The sequence below is a fragment of the Eriocheir sinensis genome, unplaced genomic scaffold (genome assembly GCF_024679095.1).
Source record: "Eriocheir sinensis breed Jianghai 21 unplaced genomic scaffold, ASM2467909v1 Scaffold903, whole genome shotgun sequence".
Classification (NCBI taxonomy): domain Eukaryota; kingdom Metazoa; phylum Arthropoda; class Malacostraca; order Decapoda; family Varunidae; genus Eriocheir; species Eriocheir sinensis.
Window position 1 is genome coordinate 61,463 of NW_026112279.1, and position 26,076 is coordinate 87,538.

At 43.7% G+C, this 26,076-nt stretch overlaps 2 protein-coding genes and 2 long non-coding RNA genes across 8 annotated transcripts; 3 read left to right on the forward strand and 1 right to left on the reverse strand.

Moving 5' to 3' along the window:
* Positions 1-1,100: 1,100 nt before the first annotated feature.
* Positions 1,101-5,251, forward strand: LOC126994881 (uncharacterized). Of its 2 annotated transcripts, XR_007749662.1 has the most exons (4): positions 1,101-1,519; positions 4,063-4,230; positions 4,786-4,947; positions 5,110-5,251. It is a non-coding gene; the product is annotated as an uncharacterized LOC126994881 (long non-coding RNA). The 2 variants fall into 2 exon arrangements; XR_007749661.1 differs by having other exon boundaries at positions 4,786-5,188.
* A 1,218-nt stretch (positions 5,252-6,469) lies between these two features.
* LOC126994878 (uncharacterized) lies at positions 6,470-11,377 on the forward strand. Its single transcript, XM_050854143.1, has 4 exons — positions 6,470-6,532; positions 10,026-10,127; positions 10,249-10,497; positions 10,645-11,377. Exons 1-4 carry the CDS (start codon positions 6,470-6,472, stop codon positions 11,140-11,142), a joined length of 912 nt encoding a protein of 303 aa, XP_050710100.1. The 3' UTR covers positions 11,143-11,377.
* Positions 11,378-18,070: 6,693 nt separating this feature from the next.
* Positions 18,071-21,243, forward strand: LOC126994877 (uncharacterized). Its single transcript, XR_007749660.1, has 3 exons — positions 18,071-18,893; positions 19,161-19,305; positions 21,102-21,243. It is a non-coding gene; the product is annotated as an uncharacterized LOC126994877 (long non-coding RNA).
* Positions 21,030-25,532, reverse strand: LOC126994876 (putative nuclease HARBI1). 4 transcript variants are annotated; one of them, XR_007749659.1, is made up of 5 exons: positions 25,225-25,532; positions 22,710-22,830; positions 22,435-22,613; positions 22,227-22,307; positions 21,030-21,295 (listed from the first exon to the last, which is right to left on the reverse strand). XR_007749659.1 is itself a non-coding variant. In XM_050854141.1 (5 exons), the coding sequence occupies exons 1-5, from the start codon at positions 25,332-25,334 to the stop codon at positions 21,159-21,161; spliced, it is 588 nt and encodes a 195-aa protein (XP_050710098.1). In that variant the 5' UTR covers positions 25,335-25,532; the 3' UTR covers positions 21,031-21,158. The 4 variants fall into 4 exon arrangements, 2 of the variants coding, with proteins under 2 accessions (XP_050710098.1, XP_050710099.1); XR_007749658.1 differs by having other exon boundaries at positions 21,031-21,303; XM_050854141.1 differs by having other exon boundaries at positions 21,031-21,295; positions 22,475-22,613.
* Positions 25,533-26,076: the final 544 nt, after the last annotated feature.

Below are 26,076 nucleotides of genomic sequence, written 5' to 3' on the forward strand. Positions count from 1 at the left end.
CCATTCTTTGTTACCACAGATGCTAGCAATACCCACGTAGGAGGGGTCCTAAGTCAAGCTCAAAGTGATGGCGAGGCTAAACCCCTTGGTTATTTCTCTAAGAAATTAAACTCAACTGAAAACAGGTATTCCGTAACTGATAAAGAAGCACTAGCAGTAGTATTAGCTTGTCGCCACTTCCATCATTATTTATGGGGTACTAGATTTACCATCCTAACTGACCACCAACCCCTCACTAGTATATTCAAGAGGAAAACAAAATCAGCTAGAATGAATCGCTGGATAATGGAAATGAGGGAATACCACTATGAAATAAAGTATGTTCAGGGAAAGTACAATTATGTGGCAGACCAACTCTCACGACCAGTCAGAATAGTCCAACGTTGTCCAGCCACCACTATCCTAGGTCTCACTTCCGAAGAATTTATAAAATGCCAGAGAGAAGAAGTGAAGTGGAGAGAAATGATTGAGTATCTAGAAGGAGGTTCAATCCCAACAAAGAAATATCACAAAACCATCTTGGAGCAATTCACCCTCAAAGATGGGATTCTTTACTATGTAAAGGAAGCAACGGATGGCAGTATACAATATACACTGGTAGTCCCTCATAATCTGAAACCGAAAGCTTTATCCCAAGCACATAACATGTCTGGTCATCTCGGACAAAAGAAAACCATAAAGAAGGCTGAAGAATTGTTCTACTGGTGCAATCTGAAGGTTGAGGTTTCTAACTATGTAAAACAATGTGTAACTTGTCAGAGATTCAAGGGACAAGCAGGGTTACAACAACCGTTCCAAGAATTACCTTCAGTAGGAGAACCATTAGAGAGAGTAGGAATTGACCTGACTGACATGATCGCAGCAAGTCAAGGTTACAGATATGTACTTAGTGTTGTAGATCATTTCAGTAAGTATGTAAAGTTTTACCCATTAAAAACCAAACACACCCAAGGGATTATTGAGGCATTAGCACGGGTGCGGGTGGAGAGAGGCGAAATCGAGAAAATTCTCCGCCCGCCTGATTGGCTACCACTTAAGCCCCGCCCCTTCGGATCTACCTTCTCCCCATTGGCTGGAAGTACTTGGTCGTCTTCCCGCCGTTTGTTTACATGCTGAGCAGCTCCCTCCGCAGAGAAGTGCAGTGCAAGCGTCATGGAGGTTACAAAAGACAAACAAACTTTCATGTGTGAGATATGTGACAAACTATTGTCTTCCTCTGCATCCAGAAAACGACATCTGAAATGCGTCCATGGGTTAAAGTTGCCCCCTGTGATATCAAATTCAGATAACAACAAAACATGTGATCTCTGTAACAAAACATTTTCATCTAAATTTGCCAAGGAAAGACACACCAGTGAAGTCCATGACTCAATGAGAACAGAGTGCAGCAAACCTACAGCTGTTCAGTGCAAGGAATGTGGAGTAAACTTTTCCAGGTTAAGCATCTACAGGCAACATCTCCAACAGTTTCATAACATTGAAACTACTACAGCCCAGTATGAGTTTGCTTCAGAAGAAGGTTGGTTCATATGGCTATTATTGAGGAAACAGGGGCGTGCAAATTTTCTGACACTGACTGTTTATTTCTAGGCAAAATGTGATGCTACATCATTTCCAGATAGTTTTTAAGGATGCAGTGTTGCAGACTAAGTCGAAATGGTACTTAAAACTTAAAAAATCGGTAATAAGATATTTAGTCGAGTTGTATATGCCGTGCCCCCGCAGGGCTAGGTTAGTCAGCCCCGCAGGGTTAGGTTAGGTTAGGTTCGTACTAATTTTCTGACACTGACTGTTTATTTCTTGGCAAAATGTGATGCTACATCATTTCCAGATAGTTTTTAAGGGTGCAGGCCACTAAAACTATAATTTTCCTATCTTCAAAGTTTCCTTGAGCGGTGTTGCAGGCTAAGTCGAAATGGTACTTAAAACTTTAAAAATCGGTAATAAGATATTCAGTCGAGTTGTATATGCCGTGCAATGGTTCAAAATAAAGGAAATTATGAGATCTACACGATAAAAGCATCAGTAATATATGTAAATGTGTGGTACCTCATGGAGTGGTTAAAGTGTGGAGCGGCAGCAACACATGCTCCCCCGTAGTCAGCCCCGCAGGGTTAGGTTAGGTCAGGTTTGGTTAGGTTAGTCAGCCCCGCAGGGTTAGGTTAGGCCAGGTTTGGTTAGGTTAGTCAGCCCCGCAGGGTTAGTATACTGTATAGTCAGCCCTACAGGATGATCCTTCGCTTGGACTGGCACTGACTATTTATTTCTGGGCAAGATATGATGGTTTTTACCTTCGAGATAGTGCAAAATGACCACATTTCATAATTAACTTCAAAATAAAAAAAAAGACACTTTTTTGTGGTTTGCACCCAAAAAAACTATCTCGAAATGAAAAAGCATCATATTTAGCCTAGAAATAAATAGTCAGTGTCAGAAAATTAGTACGCCCCTGTTTGCTCAATAATACCCTATATATATACTCGTGTATATATATATATATATATATATATATATATATATATATATATATATATATATATATATATATATATATATATATATATATATATATTTATATATATGATGACTGATTTATAGACGATTCGGTGTCACATGTGCACTGTGTAGCTACTGTTCTTGGATAAACTACCTACCTACTGGCTACTACCTACTACCACCTACAGGTGGCGAAACCTCTGGAAAGCGACTCAATCCACCTCTCTCTCCCTATTTTATTATAAAGGTGCGGTGTACCTAAAAGGCGAATAATACCACCAAATATATACTACGTAGCACACATATTATTTGGTTAACCTGAAACAGTGCAGGGGTTAGGGTGGTGTTGGGGAAGGGGTAGGTATAATTTTCTTGGATATTTCTGGACTTCTCTTATAATAGATGGTACTGTAACAATTCAATACTACCTATTAGTCTAATACTAACAGTTTGTGGGTGTGTAGGCATGGTAACAAGTCACTCCGGCCCACAGTTTTTCCGGCCCTGGTCACACCGGCCCATAGTTTTTCCGGCCCTGGTGATTCCGGCCTGCTTCACAATCGACCCAAGTAACTCCGGCCCCCCAAAGCAGCGGGCGGGTATATGAACGTGTGTGTGTGTGTGTGTGTGTGTGTGTGTGTGTGTGTGTGTGTGTTGACGTGAACAACCATTTATTTCGAACGCCACTGTTGTATGGTTGTTTAGTATCGAAACACAAAATAACCCTATACCCACGAACGTGTATGTGTGTGTGTGTGTGTGTGTGTGTGTGTGTGTTACTGGAGTAAATAAATCTTCAGGAGAGATGGAGCAGTCATAAAGTAAACAAGGAGGCCAGAGTGACCAGGGGGGGGTGGCTGGAGTGACCAGGGGGGAAGGCCGGAGTGACCAGGGGGGGGGAAGAGTTGGGGAGGCCGGAGTGACCTGCGGCTGGAAAAACTGTGGGCCGGAGTGACTTGAAAGCAAGACATACTGTGCAAGTTTTTTTTTTTTCTCGTCTCTGTAGTAATATGTTCAAACAAAATCGGCCGAAAAAAAAAAAGCTTAATTATGTTGGTAAATGTTAAAATAGTTGCACATCTGGCCATCAAATACTAGCACAAATATTGGTATTGAGCGGTATACTTACCTACAGTATTATTTTACATAACTCTTATTCTGTGACAAGACAAATAAGTTCACTACTAGAAAATACACTTTTATTTTGGTAAACCTGAAACAGAGCAGCGGTTAGCGGTGGTTATAGGCTGGTGTTGGGAGGTAGGTATAGTTTTCTTGGATATTAGTGGACTTTGTTAACTTGTACTATTAGGTTAGGTTATATCAGGTTAGGTTACATTCTGCTAGGTAACTTATGGTAGGTTATAATGTTAGGTTGTATCAGGCTAGCTTTCGGTTTGGTTATATTAGGTTATGTTTTGGGGACAAGTGTCAAATAGGCCACTAAATGGTCTGAATCAGCCAATGTGCGAATAAGCCTGCTCTGCCATAAGATATGGGACATATTACAATAATTATGCATTTGGTTGATTGTTTGTATTTTACTTATAAACAATATCTTTACAGAGTTTATGGCATGGAAAGATGCACTGGAAATGGAGGTTGGAGTAAATTATACGTTTCATACGGGTAACAAGAAATCAGTTGACAGCACCAAAACCATATACTATTGCCGAAGATCAGGTGTGCAGAAATCATCAAAGAGTACCCACAAGCGTGCTGAAAAAAGCCAAGGTGAGCTATAACACTTTGCAAGAAATTTCCATATTTAATTTAGGGCTTGGGTATAGGATGTTGAAGATGCAAGTCCACGTTTAATTTTGGTTTTATACATTGTCATTAAGAATAATATTCCAGTTGTAAGTTAGCAATGTAGCAGTTGCATACTGTCCTGACTACCGTATGGCAGAGTGGTACTGTTCTTCCTGACTGGAAAAGGGGACCAGTCGTCCCTATCTGGTAAGGCAAAGGGGACGGCCAGGACTGCAGCATTTACTGTGATATTACGCTGTTGAGTGTGGCAGGCAAGGTGCTTGCCCATCTATTGAGGCATATTACCTGCATAGATGGCACCAGGTTTTGTCTGTAAGGACAATCTGGTATGGCGGCAGCTGACGGGACGTCTTCATAGTTAGTTAGCTTAAGTCATCTAAGGCAGGGAAAAATTTAGAATTGGTGGGTCTGTTCAGTTATTAACCTATACACTTTCCAGAAAGGAGAAGCGCAGTGTATATACTGAATTATAAACCTGTGGAACTAAATTTGTATGTTTATTTATATTTTGTACAGGTACCAGTAAAATGGGATACTACTGCACATCATCTATTGAGGCAGTGAGGCAGAATGGATGTGTCCAGGTCACCTACTACGTGGAGCATCATGAGCATGATATAAACTTCCACAGCCTTGTCCACATGACTCTTCCTGCCAGCGTGAAGGATAAAATTGCAGGTACAGTAAGAAGTGTACATCTTTGTTCCTGGAAGTTGCAGTGGTATAAATTCACTTATCCGTTATCCCAATTGCATAATATTACAGCATATACAAGGGCTTTCACTGTACATGAATAATTTAACTTACCATTACTTAAATAATTTGCCCCTTTTGTTCTAGCTGCATCTATGTTTGGTGCATCTTCACTGCGTAAGTTTGAAGTTCTTTTTTTATGCTTGACAAACTGTAATGGTGATAGTAAGGTTATGCATTAACTTTATTCTTGTAATACTGATTTGTATTCTTATTTGTATTCTGTAATGGTGATAGTAAGGTTGAAGACAGGGAGAAAGAGGAAGGGATCGAGGCAGCCAGGGAGACAGGGAAAGAGAGAGAGGAAGGGAGGCAGCCAGGAAGACAGGGAGAGGCAAGCAAGGATCGAGGAACACAAGGAGATACAAAATCAGACTAGAAAGGATGATATACTATACTTATGTACGTAAAATTTTGTGTGCCTGAGTAAAAGAGGAAGCTTGTGAGTCACCTGCAGGATCAAGATCATATTTATTATAATTATTTATAATATACGTATGTAGTACGTAAAATTATGTGTGCCTGAGTAAAAGAGGAAGCTTGTGGGTCACCTGCAGGATCAAGATCAAGTACTTCCAGCCAAAAGACCAAGTACTTCAGCCAATGGGGAGAAGGTAGATCCGAAGGGGCGGGGCTTAAGTGGTAGCCAATCAGGCGGGCGGAGAATTTTCTCGATTTCGCCTCTCTTCACCCGCACCCGAGAGATGGACACCTCTCTCACTCAACTCCAACTCGCTGCCTTTCCTTGCTAGGGCTGCTGCTCGTCTCCTGACTAGCCCGCCTCACACAGCAGGCCGTGGGTGGTGTGTAGGTCGGGGGCTGAGTGGAGAGATGGACACCTCTCGGACCAGCCCGCTTCTCGGTGTTTTCTCGCTGCCTTTCCTTGCTGTTGGGGTGTTCGTCTCCTCGCGTCTCCCAAGCTTCTGGTGCTCTTCCTCCTCCTCCTCGCTTACTCATCAGACGAGTGAAGCGCTCCTCTGACTGTGTTAATGGTGATACCATGGAGGACGCAGACGGTGACTTTGAAGTGGTTCAGAACAGAAAGAGTAGGCAAGTAGGTGCCTCGCCGAGTGACAATCTGTACCCTCCTCAGACCTCCAGTGACAGTGCCCCTGCCACTGTCTATCGCCTCTCGTTCCCCCAAGGAGTATCGCCACGAGACAGGGCAAAATGGCTGGCGGAAGTGGCCAAGCGGAATCTCTCAGCAGCCTGCTGACTGCCAAGACTATCATCGCGGTGACCCGGGACGAGGACACCCGCAAGTTCCTGACGGAGGTGGGTCATCCTCACCCCGGCAACGGCACCCTCCTCAAACTGCAGGAGATAACGGAGGACAACCAGCGCACAAAAGTCATCATCCGCAACTACCCCCACTAACTCACCATCGACTACTAGGAGTAACACCCAAAGCAGCACGGGGCGACCCCAGGATCCAGGTAATCGCCCTATGGATTGGAGAGGTGCCCGGGACGCTCCAGCTCCCAGCCATGAGGCCCTGCGTCATCGAAAGGTATGCTGGGAAGCCAACATTCTGTGGGAATTGCCAACGATGGGGCCACAGGGCCTGGCAATGCGACCGACGAATCAGGTGCTGTTTCTGTGCGGGGGAGCACGACACTGCCCTGTGCAAGGGGAAGATCGAACAGTGGGATCGCGTCCCGCCCAAATGCCCCAATTGCCTTCAGGAGCACAACGCCTGGAGCGTGAGTTGCCCCATGCGTCCCAACACCCGCCGCTCACGGGCCGAGGCTGCGGCTCGGGCTCCCCCACCTCCACCACCCAACACCGAAGCGGCCTTCCTCCGCTAATCAAAGTGGCCCATCCCGGGTCGCCCCGCACAACGACCCCCTGGATTCCGCGGGTAGGCATGAATCCACCATCAGCTCTGCACCATCTCGTCCCGACCCCTACCAGGCCTTCACCACCCGAGACCTCCGCTCCTCCATCTCTCTCCTCCCCTCGCTGCCACGCCGCCCAGCCGCTCCCGCGGGACACCCAGCCTTCCTCGCCCCCCCCCCCCCCCCCCTTCCGGTTTCCAGCAAGGCGGAGGAGGACGTCGCTGCCTTACGGGCGGAAGTGTAGATGTCTTAGGCTTTTCACTAAAAAACACTACGACAGCTCGAAACACCGCTTAAGTGATCGTAACCTGGACCTAGGGCCTCCACAACACGACACTGATCATGACAGAGGAAGAAGACCCGCGACCATAAGGGGTTACCACGGAGATAATTGACGAAAATCACTCGATTTTGACTTTTTTTTTTATGCTAAAATCTTTCCTTTGCCATAGAACTACAGCGTGGTAAGTGTGAAATACATATCTGAGCCATATAACCCATTCCCTGCTTCCCTAAAGATACACTTTCGCTCGCGCTCCATCGCTTTCGCTCGCGCTCCATCGCTGCATCGCAATATCGCAATATGCTACACACACACACACACACACACACACACACACACACACACACACACACACTGTACGAGAGAGAGAGAGAGAGAGAGAGAGAGAGAGAGAGAGAGAGAGAGAGAGAGAGAGAGAGAGAGAGAGAGAGAGAGAGAGAGCGAGAGGCAGGGAGAGGGAGACACACACACACACACACACACACACACACACACACACACACACACACACTGTACATCATAATCTATTGTCCTATTTCCACTGGGGTCCTCTCTGTCTGTCTGTCTTTCCATGAGTAAGTGTCAAAAACCAAGTCATGCCTCATAATTTCTGTGGTAATTGTAGCGTTGACTCACAGGTGGCAGATAGTGGTCTGAATTGAGAGAGAGAGAGAGAGAGAGAGAGAGAGAGAGAGAGAGAGAGAGAGAGAGAGAGAGAGAGAGAGAGAGAGAGAGAGAGAGACCTAAACACACACACACACACACACACACACACACACACACACACAGGAGGGTGCACACACAAGGGTGATAATTATGGGGAAACCACGGAGATAATTTTTGACGAAAATCACTCGATTTTGACTTTTTTTTATGCTAAAATCTTTCCTTTGCCATAGAACTACAGCGTGGTAAGTGTGAAATACATATGTGTGTGTGTGTGTGTGTGTGTGTGTGTGTGTGTGTGTGTGTGTGTGTGTGTGTGTTTGTGTGTGTGTGTCGGTGTGCATATGTGTGTGTGCATATGTGGGGGGGGGCAGAACTGAGAGAGAGAGAGAGAGAGAGAGAGAGAGAGAGAGAGAGAGAGAGAGAGAGAGAGAGAGAGAGACGCAGCCGCGCGCGCGACGATTTATCGCACAAACATGATAAGACGCAGAAGGGAGATTCTCTCTCTCTCTCTCTCTCTATCTATCTGTCTGTGTGTGTGTGTGTATATATATATATATATATATATATATATATATATATATATATATATATATATATATATATATATATATATATGTGTGTGTGTGTGTGTGTGTGTGTGTGTGTGTGTGTGTGTGTGAGAGAGAGAGAGAGAGAGAGAGAGAGAGAGAGAGAGAGAGAGAGAGAGAGAGAGAGAGCGGTGTGGGAAGGATTCGAGCGATTTTATCGCAGAAACATGATAAGACACAGATGGAGGTCAAACCGGGACGGTGACGGTCCAGGGTTGCCAGGTCCGCGGTTTTCCCGCCCAATTGGGCTGTTTTTCAACGAATTGTGCGTGAAATTTTTGGTGTTGGCGGGTTGGCGGTTTTTGGGCTCTTTTTGGCTCTGTTGGGCTGGGTTTTGGGCTTGTTATGTCAAAAAATACTAACATATTGTTTTCTTACATGCTAACTCGGGGGTCAGGGAGTCAGACCAGCTGGCAGCTGCCCTAAGCCACAGGGTGATGGGTGTGACCTCGCGGATCTCCCCAGGGGGATTATCGCGAGGGCGCAGGACCTCATTAAGGCCGTCCTTGACCCTAGAGGCTAGGCCCTGCCTATTATTAAAGCATTAAGAGGGTGCAGCACCAGCAGCAGCAGCACTGTGTGCTGAAGCCTGAAGTCAGTCCTTTGTCGTCTCCCATACTCGAAAGTCGTGAGCTGCTTCCTGCTTGCTTTTTTGAAGTGCGAATACTTTACTGTGTAGGCGTTCACGCGTTCCTCAGTGATAATGAGCAAGTGGGCAAAGTACAGTAAGAAATATAACAAGGAGTGGGAGAAAGAAGATGGGCTCAAAGAATGGATCTTAAGTGTTCCGGGTGACGAGAAACATGCAGCTTGTAAATTTTGCAAGACTACAGTGAGAGCTCATCACGCTGACCTGGTGAATCACAGTAAAACAGAAAAACACAAGAAAAATGCCACCCCGTTCTCAAACATGAGGACCTTATTCCAGTCTGGAATATCCAAAATAAAGGCCAGCAACGCCGTGAAAGCCTCGGAACTTAAATTAGCAGCGCATATTGCTTGCCACTCGAGCATCAGGACTGTTGATCACCTGGGTGAGCTTGTTAAAGACATTTCATGCAAAGATCTGTCCCTACATAGGACAAAATGCACGGCACTTAGAACAAGGTGCTGGGACCCAGCATGTTCAGTGATTTACGTCGGGACATCGGTGACAGTGACTATTCGCTAATCATTGATGAAAGCACTGATAACACTATGAAAAAGAAGCTGTGTATTGTAGTGCGCTACCCAAGCTACGAGAAGAAAAGAATTGTAACATCATTCGCAGGACTGGTTGAACTCGAGAGAGGTACTGCTGAGGCTGTTACAACAGCCTTACTTGAGTTCTTGGAAAAACATATGAAGCTGGACGTCAAGAAATGCATTGGCCTGGGAACAGATGGCTGTAACACAATGTCAGGAGCACATAACTCAGTGATCTCAAAATTGCGGGAAGTAAACCCGCATGTAACACACATTAAGTGCATATGTCACTCTTTACAACTATGCACTTCATATGCAATGAAAAAGTTGCCCTCCCACCTTGAGTATATGCTGTCACAAACCTACAGATATGTCTCTAGTAGTGTGCTCCGCCAACAAAAGTATGCAAACCTATAATCTACAATCATAGTGTGATAACAGCCTCTCAAGATTCTGCAGCTGTGTGATACACGATGGCTTGCAATTGCTCCATGCCTGTCGAGGATCCTGCATCAGTATGACGAACTGAAACTTCATTTTGAGGTAAGTTTTATAGCATGATAAAAAAATATGTGAATGCATTTAGATCTCTCTCTCTCTCTCTCTCTCTCACTGCATGTATTTAGTAAATAAGATACTTATATTGCGCAAAATCTCTTTTCAGATTTCCAAGCACGAAGACTATGCTGCCGACCTGTTGTATCAAATGTACAAAGATCCAGCGAACAAGGCGTTCTTGGCGTTCCTGAACCCTATTGTGTCTCAGGTGAACAGAGTGAACAAGATGTTCGAGGCTGATCAGTGCAATGTCAGCAAACTACTTGCAGAGCTGATATCCCTTTATCAATCCGTCCTCATTCGACTCATGATGCCGAGGACCTTTTCTTCACAGCAGGCTGTGATAAATTTTGATGTGAGTTAAATAATTTGCTAGTAACTTAATGGTGATGACACTATAGCAATATTATAATTAATATTTCTTCTAAGAGTATCATCATGCTCATTATCGATCTAATTTGCTATTCTTTTTTACTTCGACTTTGCACATATATTTCTTCAGGTGGACGATGACCGCAACCACCTGCCTTTGCAAGCAGTGGACATGGGTGTGCAGTTCAACATAGAAGTGGGACAGAGCAACCTGGATCCTGGAATTGTCACCACCATCAGGAAACACGGGCGTGACTTCCTCATGCAGCTTCTCAAAGAGCTACAGATGAGGTTGCCCTCGAATGTACAGCTTCTGCAAAGCATGGATGCTTTGAGTCCGGAAACAGTTTTAGGGATAAGAAAACCAAGGCTGCAGGAACTGTCTTTCCTTCCCAAGTATAATGGAGACATTAGTAAGCTAGATGAGCAGTGGCAGAGGCTGGGGACTGTCAGTTGGCCTAGAGATTCTGTTTTAGATGCAGAAAAGTTTTGGATGGAAGTATACGGCCACACAGATGCTTCAGGAGAGAAAGATTTTAGTGAGGTTGGGAAATTTGCTTTGTCACTTTTAGCAATACCTGTTAGTAATGCTTCAGTAGAGAGTATTTTCACAAATGAACCTGGTTAAAAGTAAGCTCAGAAACAGGATGCAGCAAACAAGTTTAGAGAACACCCTGCATGTCCGCGCATTCATGCAGAGAAATGGCATCTGTTGCCATAAGTTCACTCCCTCACAAGAAATGCTGTCTCTGTTTACCCAAGACATTTACTGTGTAGATAAGGCTAATGATAACAGTGACTATATTGATATTGATGCATAGGACTGTGTAGCTGTGTAGCCCAGCCTGCCAGCTGGGGTGGAATGCAAAAGCAAATTGCATGTTTAAGGTTGTTAAGATACGGCCGCCACACGTACTTGCATATTTTATTTATTAAACACCAAAGGAAGCCTAAAACTACGCGAAATTACGTCAGTAAATGGACATTCATTTATTAGTAACTTTCGAGGAGTTTTAAGCTTCCTTTGGTATTTAAAATATAGAATATGCAAGGTAGGGCGGCCGTAACTTGGCAGCCTCAAACGTGCAATTTGCTTTTTGCATCCCGGCTGGCAGAGCTAGGTAGATACCCAAATATAGTGCCATAATTTTTCCTTTTCACCGTATAATTATGAATATTTACTCTGTGCATATTATTATCTAGATCTCAATAAAGTACGTGTCTCTGGGTCTGGGTCTGGGTCTGACTATGGGTCCCGGCGGGACCCATAGTCAGACCCAGAGAACCAGTTATAGAGAGAAGACGTAGACAGAATGGCTCGGACATCAAAGCGAAATATTCACTTGAAAGCCGCGAGGGCAGCTATGGCGAAGAAGAGGAAAGAGAAGAAAGAAGGTGCGTGTGAGCGTCTTCCTGGACCACCAGCTGCAGCGTTAGATGAACCTCAGCCCGGAACATCGCAAGTGAAGAAGAGGAAAGAGATGAAAGAAGGTGCGTGTGAGCGTCTTCCTGGACCACCAGCTGCAGCGTTAGATGAACCTCAGCCCGGAACATCGCAAGTGAAGAAGAGGAAAGAGAAGAAAGAAGGTGCGTGTGAGCGTCTTCCTGGACCACCAGCTGCAGCGTTAGATGAACCTCAGCCCGGAACATCGCAAGTGAAGAAGAGGAAAGTGGACACAAGAACAGAAGAGCCGCAGATAAAGGAAGACATGCCGCCTGCTCTATTGAAAAGAAAACTGAGAGAAAAAGAAACTGTGCCAGTGCAACAACAGAAAGAGGAGTACATAATTGTGAGCAAGAAGAAACTACTACAACTCTTTGATAATTATGAATTTGTGTGTCCAAAGTGTAAAAACAAATCTAAGCAAGGACCCAGTGTGTCATCTTTGAGGTATGGTGCTGTACGCAGAATTCATTCTCAGTGTGAAGTGTGCGGTGAGGAAGAGCAGCATTATACTTCCAAGAGAGTAACACCACGTGGAAAATTTCATGTAAATAGAAAATTGGTAGAATTTGCTTTATCAAACAATGGCTATAAAACAATTGAAGATATGGAAAATACATTTGAAAACAAGTTTATGTCATCAGGGTCATTTCACAGTATTGCTAAGACAATTGAAAAAGAGGGTATTGCTAAAACTGAAGAGGCACTTAGTGATGCATGTAAGCTGGTACACAAGTTCATTGAAAAACAAGAGCCAGGAGCCCCCGAAGTGAAAGACATCTCGGTAACTTGTGATGGGACATGGTCCAAGCGAGGCTTCACATCAAAATATGGAGTGGTGCCAGTCATCCACCTGGAAACTGGTCTAGTGCTGGACTACGAGTTACTCTCAAAGTACTGTAAATATTGTGAAATGCATGAGAAAGATGAAGGAGACTGGTATAGGGATCATGAACAACAGTGCCAGAAGAATTATGAGGGTAGTTCTCCTGCCATGGAGGTGGAAGGATGGAAACGGTTGTGGATGAGGTCCATCGAGAAATGTAAATTTTGCTACACAACTGTTGTATCAGATGGAGACTCGAAGGCATACACAACCATTGTAAAAGAAAAGGTTTATGGGGAAGATGTGGAAATAAATAAAGAAGAATGCATAAATCACGTCGCAAAAAGAGTTGGGAAAGCGTTGAGAGACTTCGTGCAACAGAAAAGTAGGAAAGGTGAAGGTGTTGGAGGGAAGAAGAGAGGGAGTCTGACTCAACCTACCATACAGAAACTACAAGAGTACTATAGATATGCAATAATAAATAAAAAAAGGAAATATCGCAGAGATGAAGAAGGCAGTACTGGCAACATTAGAACACTGCGCCAGCACAGATAACAATCCTGCTCATCACATGTGCCCTGAAGGCGAGGATACTTGGTGCTTTTATAACAGACTTATTCATGAGAATAAAGATATACCTGCTGGTATTCATCAACAGAAAGTTGGCCACCCCATAAGAGAAGACATAAAGGAGGAGCTGTTGCAGGTGTACAAAAGATTTATCACAGACGAACTCCTGTCAAGGTGCAGTGGCTTCACGCAAAATGCTAATGAAAGCCTAAATGCACTCATATGGACAATGGCACCGAAGACCAGATTCTTCCACAGTGTAAGAATGAACTATCTTGTTGGAAAGGCAATTACAAAATTCAACTTTGGATATACAAAGACCCTCCATGAACACCTTGGAGCAGTCGGCATGGAAATGGCAGAAAAACATGATAGAAGTACTTCTCAGTACCTAAAAGACAAAAACAAAAGAAGAAAGAAGAGGAAAGAAATCAAAAGACGCAAGGAAAGAAGAAAATTGAGGAAAGGAAGGTACAAGTTATGAAGCTGGAGGATTCTAACTTGTACATTTCTGGTAGAAGTAGCTGAGGAGGAGAGGGAAGCGGCCCACCCTGGTAAAACTAAACCCTCTCCATTGAAACAGCTACTTCGAAGATCCCCCAGGGGTGAGACGAGTAAAACTTGTCGGTAAAGGCCAAAATAAAATGAAATATATAATAAACTCTCTCTCTGCGCATGTGTGTGTGTGTGTGTGTGTGTGTGTGTGTGTTGGGGGGGAAGGGAAATTTGAAACAAGCGCTTATCATCCGTATGATAGCCTAAACCTCCGCAGACACCTAGCAAGTGTTCTCTCTCTCTCTCTCTCTCTCTCTCTCTCTCTCTCTCTCTCTCTCTCTCTCTCTCTCTCTCTCGTTTTTTGTTGCCAGTTGTCGCCTGTTGCGAGATGACGCATTACCATTTACCAGCAATTAGTCGCTCACAACCACTGACCCCGGAAGGAACCATGCAGGGGAAACAGACCAAAGTAAGTGTGTGTGCGTGCGTGCGCGCGCCAACACTATGTATATACTCTCAAACATTCATCCATGTCATCCACGAAATATTGTAGGAAAGATTACAAATTCATTTTTACATCTTTATGCTAAATTCATTTCATTTCATCAGTCTGACGGAGAGCTCATGCCTCCTCCACTAGCCCCACCAAGGAGAGCTGCCGCCCCACCAAGGAGAGCTGCCACCCCACCTCTACCACCTCAGCCACCAGCACCGGAGGATGTCCCTGTGACACCACGCCTTCGAAGATAATTTGCTTTTATGGTAAGATTGTTTTGTGGTCTTAGTAAAGTATCATTCAAAACAAACACACACACACACAGAAGACATCTAACGTCTGGCTGATAACTGGGTAAAACCAGCAGCAGCAGCGGACCGTGAGTGAATTCATGTCACGTACATTCATGTCTCTCTCTCTCTCTCTCTCTCTCTCTCTCTCTCTCTCTCTCTCTCTCTCTCTCTCTCTCTCTCTCTCTCTCTCTCTCTCTCGTGTACCTGAGAGAGGCCACGTCCCTCCACCCCGCCCGTGTAAATAGACGCCGTGCATCACAACAAACCCGTAACCGTGATCCCGCAAGTACCACCACCTCTATTACCAGGCCTCTAGATAACTTAAAAATCCTTAGTTTCAATGCGCGTAGCCTAAGAAACAAATCTGATGAACTGAGATGTCTTGCTTTAACAGAAAATTTTGACATAATTGCTATAACCGAAACATTTATCGACACCACAAATATTGATTTAAGTTCCGAATACAACATAGATGGCTACAGACTCTTCAACAAAGATCGTGTAAACCGTAGAGGCGGTGGCGTCGCCTTTATGTCAAAAGCTATTTGCAACCCACTGACAAAACACTGGGAAACAGTAACGTTGAACATTTGTGCGTGCGAGTAAACATTGCAAAAGTCAACTTAAATATATCTGTCACCTACAGACCTCCCGGGCAATCACTCGATGACGACCTTGAAATGTACAGCGTCTTAAGGCAGTCACTTAATAACAGCGACTCAATGATATTAGGAGACTTTAACCTCCCCCATATCGACTGGGCGACACTGTCAGGTACAGAAGGCGAGTCACATAGAATGATCGAATTTCTAGAAGAAAATTATCTAAGCCAAATGGTTTCTGAGCCAACTCGACAAAATAATATACTCGACCTTGTTATAACAACCCAAGATAACCTAGTCAGTAGTGTCACGGTAGGAGAACACCTCGGTTCTTGCGATCATAAATTAGTGCGCGTCGACATTAAAGCTCAATCATCAGTGACTGAAAATAAAGTAAAGGTGCCCAATTTCAAAAGAGCTAACTTCGTAGAAACTGACAAAACTAACAAATACATCTATCAGATGACGGCAACGTAGAGGAAGCCTGGCTAAGCCTTAAAAATCACTTACTCACTCAGCAGAACACATTCGTCCCCTTGTGCGAGAAGCGAATTAACACTAATAAAAGCCCACCGTGGTTTAATAGCGAAATTAAACAATCAGTCAATGAGAGAAAATTGTTTTACAGGTTAAAGAAAGAACAAAGCACGCCCGAAAACATTAGACTTTATAATGATGCCAGGCGACGAGTAAAAAGACTAGTAGGTCAGGCAAAAGCGTAGATACGAAGAAAATATTGCAGCCAACTGTAAAATAATCCGAAATCTTTCTTCAGTTACATAAACAACAGAAAGGCGATCAAAAGTGGTATTGGACCTTTAACAAACAGCGACGGTGCACTAGTGACTGACAGCCAACACATTGCAAACCTCTTAAACAATTACTTTTCCTCGGTGTTTAACACTAACAGTCTTCCTCTCGCTACCACCAACACCAGTACTATTGTAAATCTCGAGCATGCATTGCCTAATTTTGAAATAACAACCGATGAAGTCCTTAAAGCTCTCCATTCACTTAAAACAAATAAAAGTCCTGGACCTGACAAAGTATATCCAACTCTGCTGAAAGAAACAAAGAGCGAAATACTCTCCTCCTCACAACCGTATTCAATATGTCCTTGCGACAAGGCATCGTCCCTTCAGATTGGAAAAGGCTAACGTGACACCGATTTTCAAGAAAGGAGACAAAAAAGTACCAGGTAATTACAGGCCCATTAGTCTAACTTCGGTTGTAGGTAAGCTACTTGAGGGCATAATTAGAGACAAAATTGTGAATTACCTTGAAAGCCACTCAATGATTGGGGACTCACAACATGGCTTCCGAAACAAAAGATCCTGCCTATCAAACCTATTAACCTTTTATAACGACCTCTTCACTGTTTATGACGTAACCAAATCACTGGACGTAGTCTATCTTGATTTCCAGAAAGCGTTTGATAAAGTCCCGCATCATAAATTACTTTACAAATTAAAGCAAATAGGTATTGACGGTCAAGTAAACCAATGGATCGCGAATTGGTTGAGCAACAGACAACAAAGAGTAGTGATCGACGGATTTAACTCAGAGTGGGCGCCTGTCACTAGTGGCGTCCCTCAGGGCTCGGTCCTTGGCCCAGTGCTCTTCATTACTTACATCAACGACGTGGATGTTGGACTCAATAACCGCATTAGTAAATTTGCAGACGACACAAAGATTGGCAACTCGGTTCTCACTGACGAAGACAGGCAAAGCCTCCAAGAGGATTTGCACAAAATTTCAGCTTGGTCGGATAGATGGAGATGCCCTTTAACGTAGACAAGTGCCAGGTCCTTCAAGTTGGAACGAGGAATAAAAAGTTCGAATACGAAATGCGCGTCTTTAAACTCAATAGCGTTCAATGCGTCAAAGACTTGGGGGTCAAAATCGCGTCAAACCTCAAATTCTCACATCAATGCATCGATGCAGCAAATAAATCGAACAGAATGTTGGGCTTCATTAAAAGAAACTTTGTATTCAAGAATAAAGATGTAATACTCCTGCTCTACAACAGTTTAGTCAGACCCCACTTGGAATATGCGGTACAGTTTGGTCTCCCACCATGCAAAGGATATTGCTAAATTAGAAGGTGTTCAGCGTCGGGCAACGAAATGATCCCTTCCTTGCGCAACAAATCCTACGAAGAAAGGCTTTCTACCCTTAACATGTTCTCTCTTGAGAAACGTCGCCTCCGAGGAAAACTGATCGAATGTTTTAAAATACTTAATGGTTTCACGAATGTAGACAGATCAACATTGTTTATGATCGATGACACTTTGCGCACGAGGAACAATGGCGTAAACTTCAGATGTAGACAAGTAAATTCAGACTGCACCAAATTTTTCTTCACCAACGTTGTAGTGCGAGAATGGAATAAGCTTCCACCGTCAGTGGTCCAGTGTAACACGATTGACTCCTTCAAAAATAAGCTCGACCGTCACTTCCTTCAACTTAATATCAACTAGAGTAGAAATGCAACGTTTTGGAGTCTTCTGATTAATGTAAAATCACTTAGGTTTAAGGACAGACCACCAAGTCTGGACCATGGGGTCTGTGTGGTCTGATTTTCTATGTAAATCTATGTAAAAAATCTCTCTCTCTCGCTTCCTTCCTTCCTGCCTTCCTTCCTTCCTTCTCCTCCTCCCTCCTCCTCCTTCCTTCCTTCCTTCCTTCCCTCTCTCTCTCTCTCTCTCTCTCTCTCTGTCACACGCGCACGCACGCACACACACGCATATGTATATAGTTGAACCCGTCTTTACCACAGGACGGGAAAAAAGGAAGACGGTCCTCCTCCTCCTCCGGCAAGACCCCAGGGCCCGTACTTATAAAGAAATTTATGTGAGACATAAACTGAAACATATCCGAGTATTAACAATGACGAGACATAACCCCCCTCCTTATGTTTCACCCCCTCAACATAACCAGCTCGACATAAGCGAGTATTAGTACATCGTTGCCAACCCCTGCGCTGCACCTATGAAAGGGATACCAACTCAAAATAAAATGTTGGAATTTGGTATAATTTTGATGTTAAAAGCATATTGACGTATTGGTAATATGTATAAAATAAAATAAAGTATTTTCGGGTATTGTTGACGATGCATAGACCAACATCACATGGAATAATGATAAAATTAAGGACGTAGCCCCTCAAACATGTAAACAAACGTTCCCGCGAGTTTCAAGCTAGCAGGCAGCAGCCATGGCCGCCAACAGCCAGCCACGACCTCTGCAGCCCCTCAGCAGCCATCGAGGTCAGCAGCTACACCAGGAGCAGCAGCAGGAGGGACCACAGCCTCACCCCCAGCCACATCAGCAGCAGCAGCAGGAACAGCCGCCGCCCCAGCTACAGCCTCGTCGGCAGACACGTCACCGCCACGCCAATTGGACGCACGCTGAAACGCTCTCCCTTGTACAGCTCTACAGGGAGAAAGCAGCCATCATCAAGGGAAATTTTTCCGACAATGGCTGCTCTGCTGAGGCGAAGGCGAAGGCTTGGGGCAGCATTGTCTCTCGCCTAGCGGCACTCCACCCTGGCTTCAGCAGATGCATAAAGCAGTGCCAGAGACGCTGGCAAACTGTTATGCAGGAAGCAAAAGCTAAAATTAGTGCCTACCAAAAGGCCAGGAATGGAACAGGTAAGATTTTTCTTGAAATAAAATGGTATTCATGAAGTGCAAGGAATGGCTAACAAGCAAAGTGACAGTCCTGTAAATTTCAATGCTTATTAAGTGCTTGATGGAAATAACATTTGTAATGTATTGCCTTTTCTTTTCAATCAAGGGAATTCAATTGACTTAGCCTTGCACTCATGTACCAATATATATATATATATATATATATATATATATATATATATATATATATATATATATATATATATATATATATATATATTCTTCTAGGTGGTGGCCTTCCGCCTACACCCCTCGGGGAGCTAGAGGTCATCATCGCTGATGTGCTGGGAGAGGGGAACGTCTCAGTCAATTCTATTGACAGGACAGTGGTGGACCCTTTTCCACTTGACACTGAAGATGTTCCCGAAAATGGGTGGGTAAATAAAACTTTAGTCATGTATAAATATTTACAGAGCCCTTACATGCCTAAGTGCTGCCCCAGCAAAGTTCTCAGTGACTCCCCCCCCCTCCCCGCAATCACCACTTCCCACCTCCACCACGTACCTTTACTGCCTATGACCCTAATTCGGGCAATGTGATTATTGGATACCGGTATACATAATAAAAGATACTTTTGCTGTCTGTGCCGTATAATTAAGTGAAATTTTAAAAAATTATTTTTTCATAAATAATAGGAAAAAGCATTCATCAGACTGCAGTGTGGTTGTTATTGTTACTTTCTTAAAAATATTGATTTTAAAATAATTTTGTCAGCCTTGTGGGCGGCAGGTTCAGGCTAGAATTGCCACCCCTGGCTTCCCCACCCCCATGTGAGGGCTCTGAATATTTACTAAACGTTATTTGTACAATCATTAGTAAAATTTGTTATTTCCGTTCCTTGATGATCGTCGTATTTGTCTACTTTAGCTTGTTTGTATGATACACTGATTTGTTATATTTTAGGAATTCTGTACCAACTTTTTATTAAGGTTACAAGCAGACAATATGGATTAACCTAAAATGTCTCATAGGTGTCATTAATTTGTACTAAATGTATTGCTTTATGAAGTGTGTCTCATATGTCTGACATTACTTCATTACAAAAATAAGAATAAATATTCTTAAATCCAAATGTACAAAAATATTACTCTAACATGTACATGACATTTCCAAATGATTTATCAGTTGTGTTTGTTCATTTACTGAGAAATGCCTGTCAGGTAGATTGTAGATTTAAAGTTCTCCAAAATAGGTCTTGCTGTTACTGTTGAAAATAATTTGCTTTCCTTTTAGAAAACTGCAGTACACAAGGAGGAGGTATTGCTTTCCATCTCCTAAAGTCCACAGTTTTCTGCTTAAAGTATTATTATAGAATACTATTACATATTATTATTATTTACCCAATACTATCATGCTGCTGTATGCAGTCCATATTAGGGCAATCATGGAATCAAACAGTGAGGAACAATGTGTACAGAAATTTATTCAATTGCTATCGAGAGCTGACTTGATAATGTGTTGAGACATCCTTCCTAGTAATAATAAAAATAAAACGGTCTATTATGATTGCAGCTGTAAAGCTGAAAATATACAGATTTAAAATACAAATTTTGAAATATATTTGAAAAAAATGGGAAATTACAATATGAAAGGGGTATAGGTCAAAAAAGGGTCAGGTCGCCGCTGATGGCAGGGGTGCAGGTAGAGGCGGCTGAACAGAGTTCTCCCAGCAGCATGATGGTCGGGCTGGTGTACCTCGGGGCACCTGGGACGTCGGCTGGATAGTAAGGCCGTGTCGATGTCACACTGACCATTTCTAAACTTCAGTGTCTTCACGGGACCACAAACACATAGCACTCACTGTCTGTCACCATGATTAAGCTTGATGTCACAATAGTTTCTTACGATGTTGGGCTTTTGATGAAAAGGGAGAGGGATGGAGGGCAGGGAGAGGCCAACAAGCTGGCCCCGGGCTACTCCATTCGGAGCGCCGTGACCCACGTCTGACCTCGGTCAGGTCTGCTTACTCATGAACCATGCTAGTTGTCCTTAACGACGTAGGCATTACGTACTGAACAGCAGAACACCAAAGAAATGACCTCTGGAACACACACTCCTTTCCTGCAAAGGCTTTTCAACCTAAACTGTATTGTTTCCATAAATGGGGATGCAAGTCAAATAACACAAGAAAATTATGAGTGCAGGTACTGATGGATGTATTTTTGCCAGGAGTCTTCAGGTGGATGTCACACCACCTGTCCCTCCCCAACCCAGCACAGACACACCTCAAACCACCACCACACCACCACCAGTAGTTCCTGCCGCTGCAGCTTCCTCCAGTACACCAGTTGGGACCTGCACCATGTTGGTGGATGAGGAGGAGCTGCAGTTCATCCGCCTGAAGAGGGAACTTGAACTGCAGGCTGCAGAGCTACAAGTAGAAATAAAACAGGCAGAATTAAAAAATCTTAAACAAGAAACTGAAAATTTAAAAGTACATAAAACCCTACTCGAACTTCAAGTAAAAAAACTAATGTAACACACAAATACACTCCACCATGCCGCTACTACCCCACACACTCCACCCTGTCTCTCCTCTCTTTTGCAAAATCCATCCTGTTTCTACTCACACACTCCACCCAGCCTCTTCTCTCCTTCACATACTCCACCATGCCTCTACTCTCCTTCACACCTCCTCTGCCTCTTCTCTCCTTCACACTCCACCCTGCCTCTACTCTCCTTCACACACTCCACCCTGGCTCTACTTTCCTTCACACACTCCACCCTGCCTCTACTTTCCTTCACACACTCCACCCTGCCTCTACTTTCCTTCACACACTCCACCCTGCCTCTACTTTCCTTCACACACTCCACCCTGCCTCTACTCTCCTTCACACACCTCACCCTGCCTCTTCTCTCAAACACACTACACCCTTTCTACCCTGCCGGTACTCTCTTCTACATTAGCTTTCCTGTAATATATTTTTCCTTAGGATCTCCATTATGTAGTTTTCCTACATAGTTATTTATTATAAAGGAATTTATTTATTTATTTATTGTTAAAAAGGAAATCATTTATTGCTTAATATTAGAAAAAAAGTAAAGGCAATCATGAGTATAATGGCTGTTTTAAACCATACATACTGGTGAAAATTTCTTACCAAATACTGTAATTAATTTATTTGAATACTGAGTATAGCTTCTGCATTTATTAGTGATACGAATGTGGATTTGTAATATATATATATATATATATATATATATATATATATATATATATATATATATATATATATATATATATATATATATATATATATCAAATCCACACAATTGTATTACAAACACACATACTTGGAAGTAGGTGTGGAATTAACCTGTTGATGGGTCGGGAAGCCTCACACAGCTGCACGAGGCTGAGGTTGAGGTCTGTCACTGCAACAAAAATTGAAACATTGCAATAGTAAGATTCTTTAAATGAAAATTTAAAATTAAATACTGAGCAGCATGGAAAGATACAGGCTGATACACAAAACATTTAATTTTGATATTTGTAACTTACATGAAGTGAAGGTTGACAAACTCATCCCTGTAGAGCAGACCTTCCCGAACTCGTCCAGGTACAGGTGGTAGTGGGACAGGTGGGTCCTCATGGAAAACTGCACCATCACCCTCGTCCTCTCCTTCCTCGGGTACAGGGAGGCGTCTGTCTTTGCAGATGTTGTGCAAAATAGCACACACCTACAGACAGAGTTAATATTAACAAGTAATAAAATTATTGTTGTGTAGTGGACGATACAGTATTGAGATGTGATCATCACTTGATTGTCTACATACCTGTATTATTCTACACACATATGCAGGAGGGCTGACTCTGATTTCACCATGGAGCACATGAAATCTCCGCTTCCACTGGCCAATCCCCCTCTCCACTGTGCTCCTTGTCCTTTTGTGTGCTCTGAAAATTTTAGTTAATGACAATGTAGTGATACTGTAAAAATTGCTTTTGCAACTGAACTTAAAAACAACTTTCGGATAATCTTAAGAATAGCGGCTCCTAGCGGGTGCGCATAAAGGGCACGGTATGGTGGTAATTACAACATTACTAGCACATACGACGGGATTTTGACAAGTGGTCAGCCGTGTTTGTCACAAGGGGTGTATTTCTCCACGCGGGCCTCACGATTTTTTCCAAGTCGATGGGCGATGAGACAGGCTTGCAGGAGGCTGGTGGAATCCATATGTTTGTTTGTGTGCGTGCAGGTACTGTGACGTACTGTCACGTACAAATTCTGCAGCTTTTCACACTTGTAGGGTTAGGAGGGGGAGGACAAGGGAAGAACGAATTATACACGAAAAAATGTATTTGTAATTTATTACGCGTCTTTCTGCCTTCAGACAAGGCATGACACTCTTGCCCAAATTTATTACATTGAAAATGAAGTTGAAATCTAAGCCATAACATAATCTGCTTGGGTTCTCATTGAAGAGCATTGCCCCAGATTTAGGGATTTTTTCACGTTTAGGGATATTCGGGTTTCCTCACCTGCAGCTTGGATACCTTAAATTCCTCACCTCTGTCACTTCTGTCTGTGTCATGGCATTGGAAAGGTGTACCGACTGCGATTATGGCCTCATTGACTTCTGCTTGCGGTACTCCGGGAAAGCAAGAGACTTGCTTGACTTGTGTGTTCGCCACAAACAATATCGAGCGGTTGTGGAGGGAAGCAAAGAGAAAAGTGCCCCTCTTTGGCAGGAGGAAGAAGCACTTTGTGGGGTACCTCAAAGGTGCATGTTTCTTATGGCCATTAATGACCCTAACAAACGCTTGCATGTCTTCCTTCAAGAGGCAGCTGCACTATATAACCCCTGTAACCACCCACAGGAGACGCATGCTGCATCTACTTCCTCTTAATTTTGTAAGTATTTCTGAGGCCATTCTATATTTTTTGTTGTTAGGTTGTAAAGTTCGGTTGGGATAATTTAAGAAGGAGGGGGGGTCCAGGGGGAGTCGAGAGGGGGTAGTTAGCTGTTAGGTCGTAAGGTTCGGGTGGGGTAGTTTAAATATACTCGACATGCAGTGTGGCCCGTCAAAAAATTATGCGACGCGGGACGGATTGGGAGGGGGGTCACTATGCTTGCCATCCAATGACACGCCCGACACTCGTCAACAGATCGGCTGCAGCGGCTGCCAAGTTATATTGGAATAGATTACAAGAGCATGCGTTAGGGACTTTAATTACTTTCGACAAGGGAATTTTCCCTAATTTGGGGATTTTTCTGGGGAAATTGTGGGGGCCAAATTTTCAGTGATTTGGGCTTTCCCCCCTAAACTCAGCTTCCCCACAGGTCACCAGGCTTGTCTTGGGGGTCGGGGGCGGGGGTGGTGTAGGGAATGGAGCCGCTATTCTTAAGATTTATCAAACTTTCCTTTAAGAATGTCATGTTTCACACTAAGTTCATTAACCCTACCTATATTACATTTTCCCCCTCATAGACTAGTATGTACTAGCAATACTGAAATTACAAAAAGATCAAGCCTAACTGTAACAACCTAAAATTGCAGCAACCTTTTCTAGACAATACCTTGTCAAGTTTCAAATTAGCAATGCAACGTCATGGGACAACAATATTGTTTCTGTAAGATTTATAATCCTGCACTTAAGGGTTGTTATGCTAGATTTTTCTAATGAACATACAAGGTTTTTTAAGTAGTAAAACACAGCCATGATTGGAAAAAGGATGAATGTATAAGAGCACTGTTAGCTAATCTTAATACTGTTACCCAACTTAGCTAATTTTCCTACATTAGTGTAGTTTGCATGGCTTAAGCCTGAAATGATAAGCAATGATGAAAGATATTACGGCAATCCTATCACAAAGTGGTCCCTATTGTCTCAGCTCCTCTACATGCGCTGGGCTATGTTGCCAGTAATGCATTTTCTGCTGGTGTTACCACAACCTCGACTCCCAAGGAGTGCCAGGCTGCGCTAAGTTTGGTTAGGTTATATTAGGTTAGACTAGGCTACGTTATGTTAGTTTAGGTTATGTTATGTTAGATTAGGTTAGGTTAGGATGGGTTAGGTTAGGATAGTTTAGATTATGTTAGGTTAAATTAGGTTAGGTTTGATTAGGTTAGGATAGGTAAGGTTAGGTTATTAAGCTTGGTAGAGTTGAGGAGTGTGAGTGTAACACCGTGGTAACACTGCAGCACAGAATGAATAAGACTGGCAACCTAGCCCAGCGCGGGTAGAACAGATGAGGCTGCAGGGACCACTTTGCCATAGTAGACATTAATTACAACACGAATGTCGGTGTGTGTGTGTGTGTGTGTGTGTGCACAAAAACTTACCTATTATAGGCGGACTGTGGGCCCGGCTGAGGTCGTACATAGGGTGTCAGGAGCCACTTCTTGGAGGGGTAGGCACTGTCTCCCAATAAGTGGCATCCTGCAGGGACCATACCCCTCTCGAACCCTGTGAACAGAGCACTTTCACGCAAAATACGTGCGTCATGGACAGACCCGGGCCAGTTTGCAGTTTGGTGTAAAATTCTCCCGTGTGTGTCACATACGATTTGCACATTTATAGAGTGGTGCCCTTTTCTGTTCACATACTCTGCCTCAAATTCCTTGGGTGCAACAATCCTCACATGTGTTCCGTCTACCTACCACACCAGGAAATCCCGCAATTTCCTCAAACTCTCGCCGCTTCACCTGAGTTTCTTGCACAGTGAGGGGGAACTTGATGAAGCGTCTCACTATATGAGGCTGTGCAAGGGCGTACACAGTCTCCCGGGTGACCCTGCTGACGGTCTGTTGTGAAGGCCCCAAGTCGTCGCTGCTACACTGCTGCATTTTGCCCGTAGCAAGATACCTCAGTGTTACGAGGACCTTCATCTCCGGGGAGAGGGCTTGGTTCCTGTTTGTAGGAGCAGTCAAGGCCTCACGCACCAAATCAGCCACGAAGAGTATCCCTGCACGGTCCAGGCGGTACCTCTTGATCAATTCCGGGTCCGGAAGTTCATCAAGGACGTCTCTTCGTGCCCGAAAAGTCCTCAGCTGCCGCGGACGCGCACCCACTAGCTCTGCCATCTTGACTGTTATGCCTCGCTTATGTCGACATAAGGATTGCAATGTTACCTCCACCCCGCGCGTAGCTGGCGAGTCAGTTTATGTTCCGCTTAGTTGAAACCAGGGGCGTCA

What these genes read in the sequence shown, in the direction of transcription:
- LOC126994878 (XM_050854143.1), top strand. Translation starts at nt 6,470, where the DNA reads ATGGATTGGAGAGGTGCCCGGGACGCTCCAGCTCCCAGCCATGAGGCC. An exon ending in AACTGAAACTTCATTTTGAG is followed by an intron (nt 10,128 to 10,248) that starts GTAAGTTTTATA and finishes ATCTCTTTTCAG; the next exon opens with ATTTCCAAGCACGAAGACTA. An exon ending in AGGCTGTGATAAATTTTGAT is followed by an intron (nt 10,498 to 10,644) that starts GTGAGTTAAATA and finishes ATATTTCTTCAG; the next exon opens with GTGGACGATGACCGCAACCA.
- LOC126994876 (XM_050854141.1), bottom strand. Translation starts at nt 25,334, where the DNA reads ATGGTCCCTGCAGGATGCCACTTATTGGGAGACAGTGCCTACCCCTCC. An exon ending in CCACAGTCCGCCTATAATAG is followed by an intron (nt 22,831 to 25,224) that starts GTAAGTTTTTGT and finishes TAAAATTTTCAG; the next exon opens with AGCACACAAAAGGACAAGGA. An exon ending in AATTCCACACCTACTTCCAA is followed by an intron (nt 21,296 to 22,226) that starts GTATGTGTGTTT and finishes GTAGCTCTGCAG; the next exon opens with CCTGCAGTTCAAGTTCCCTC.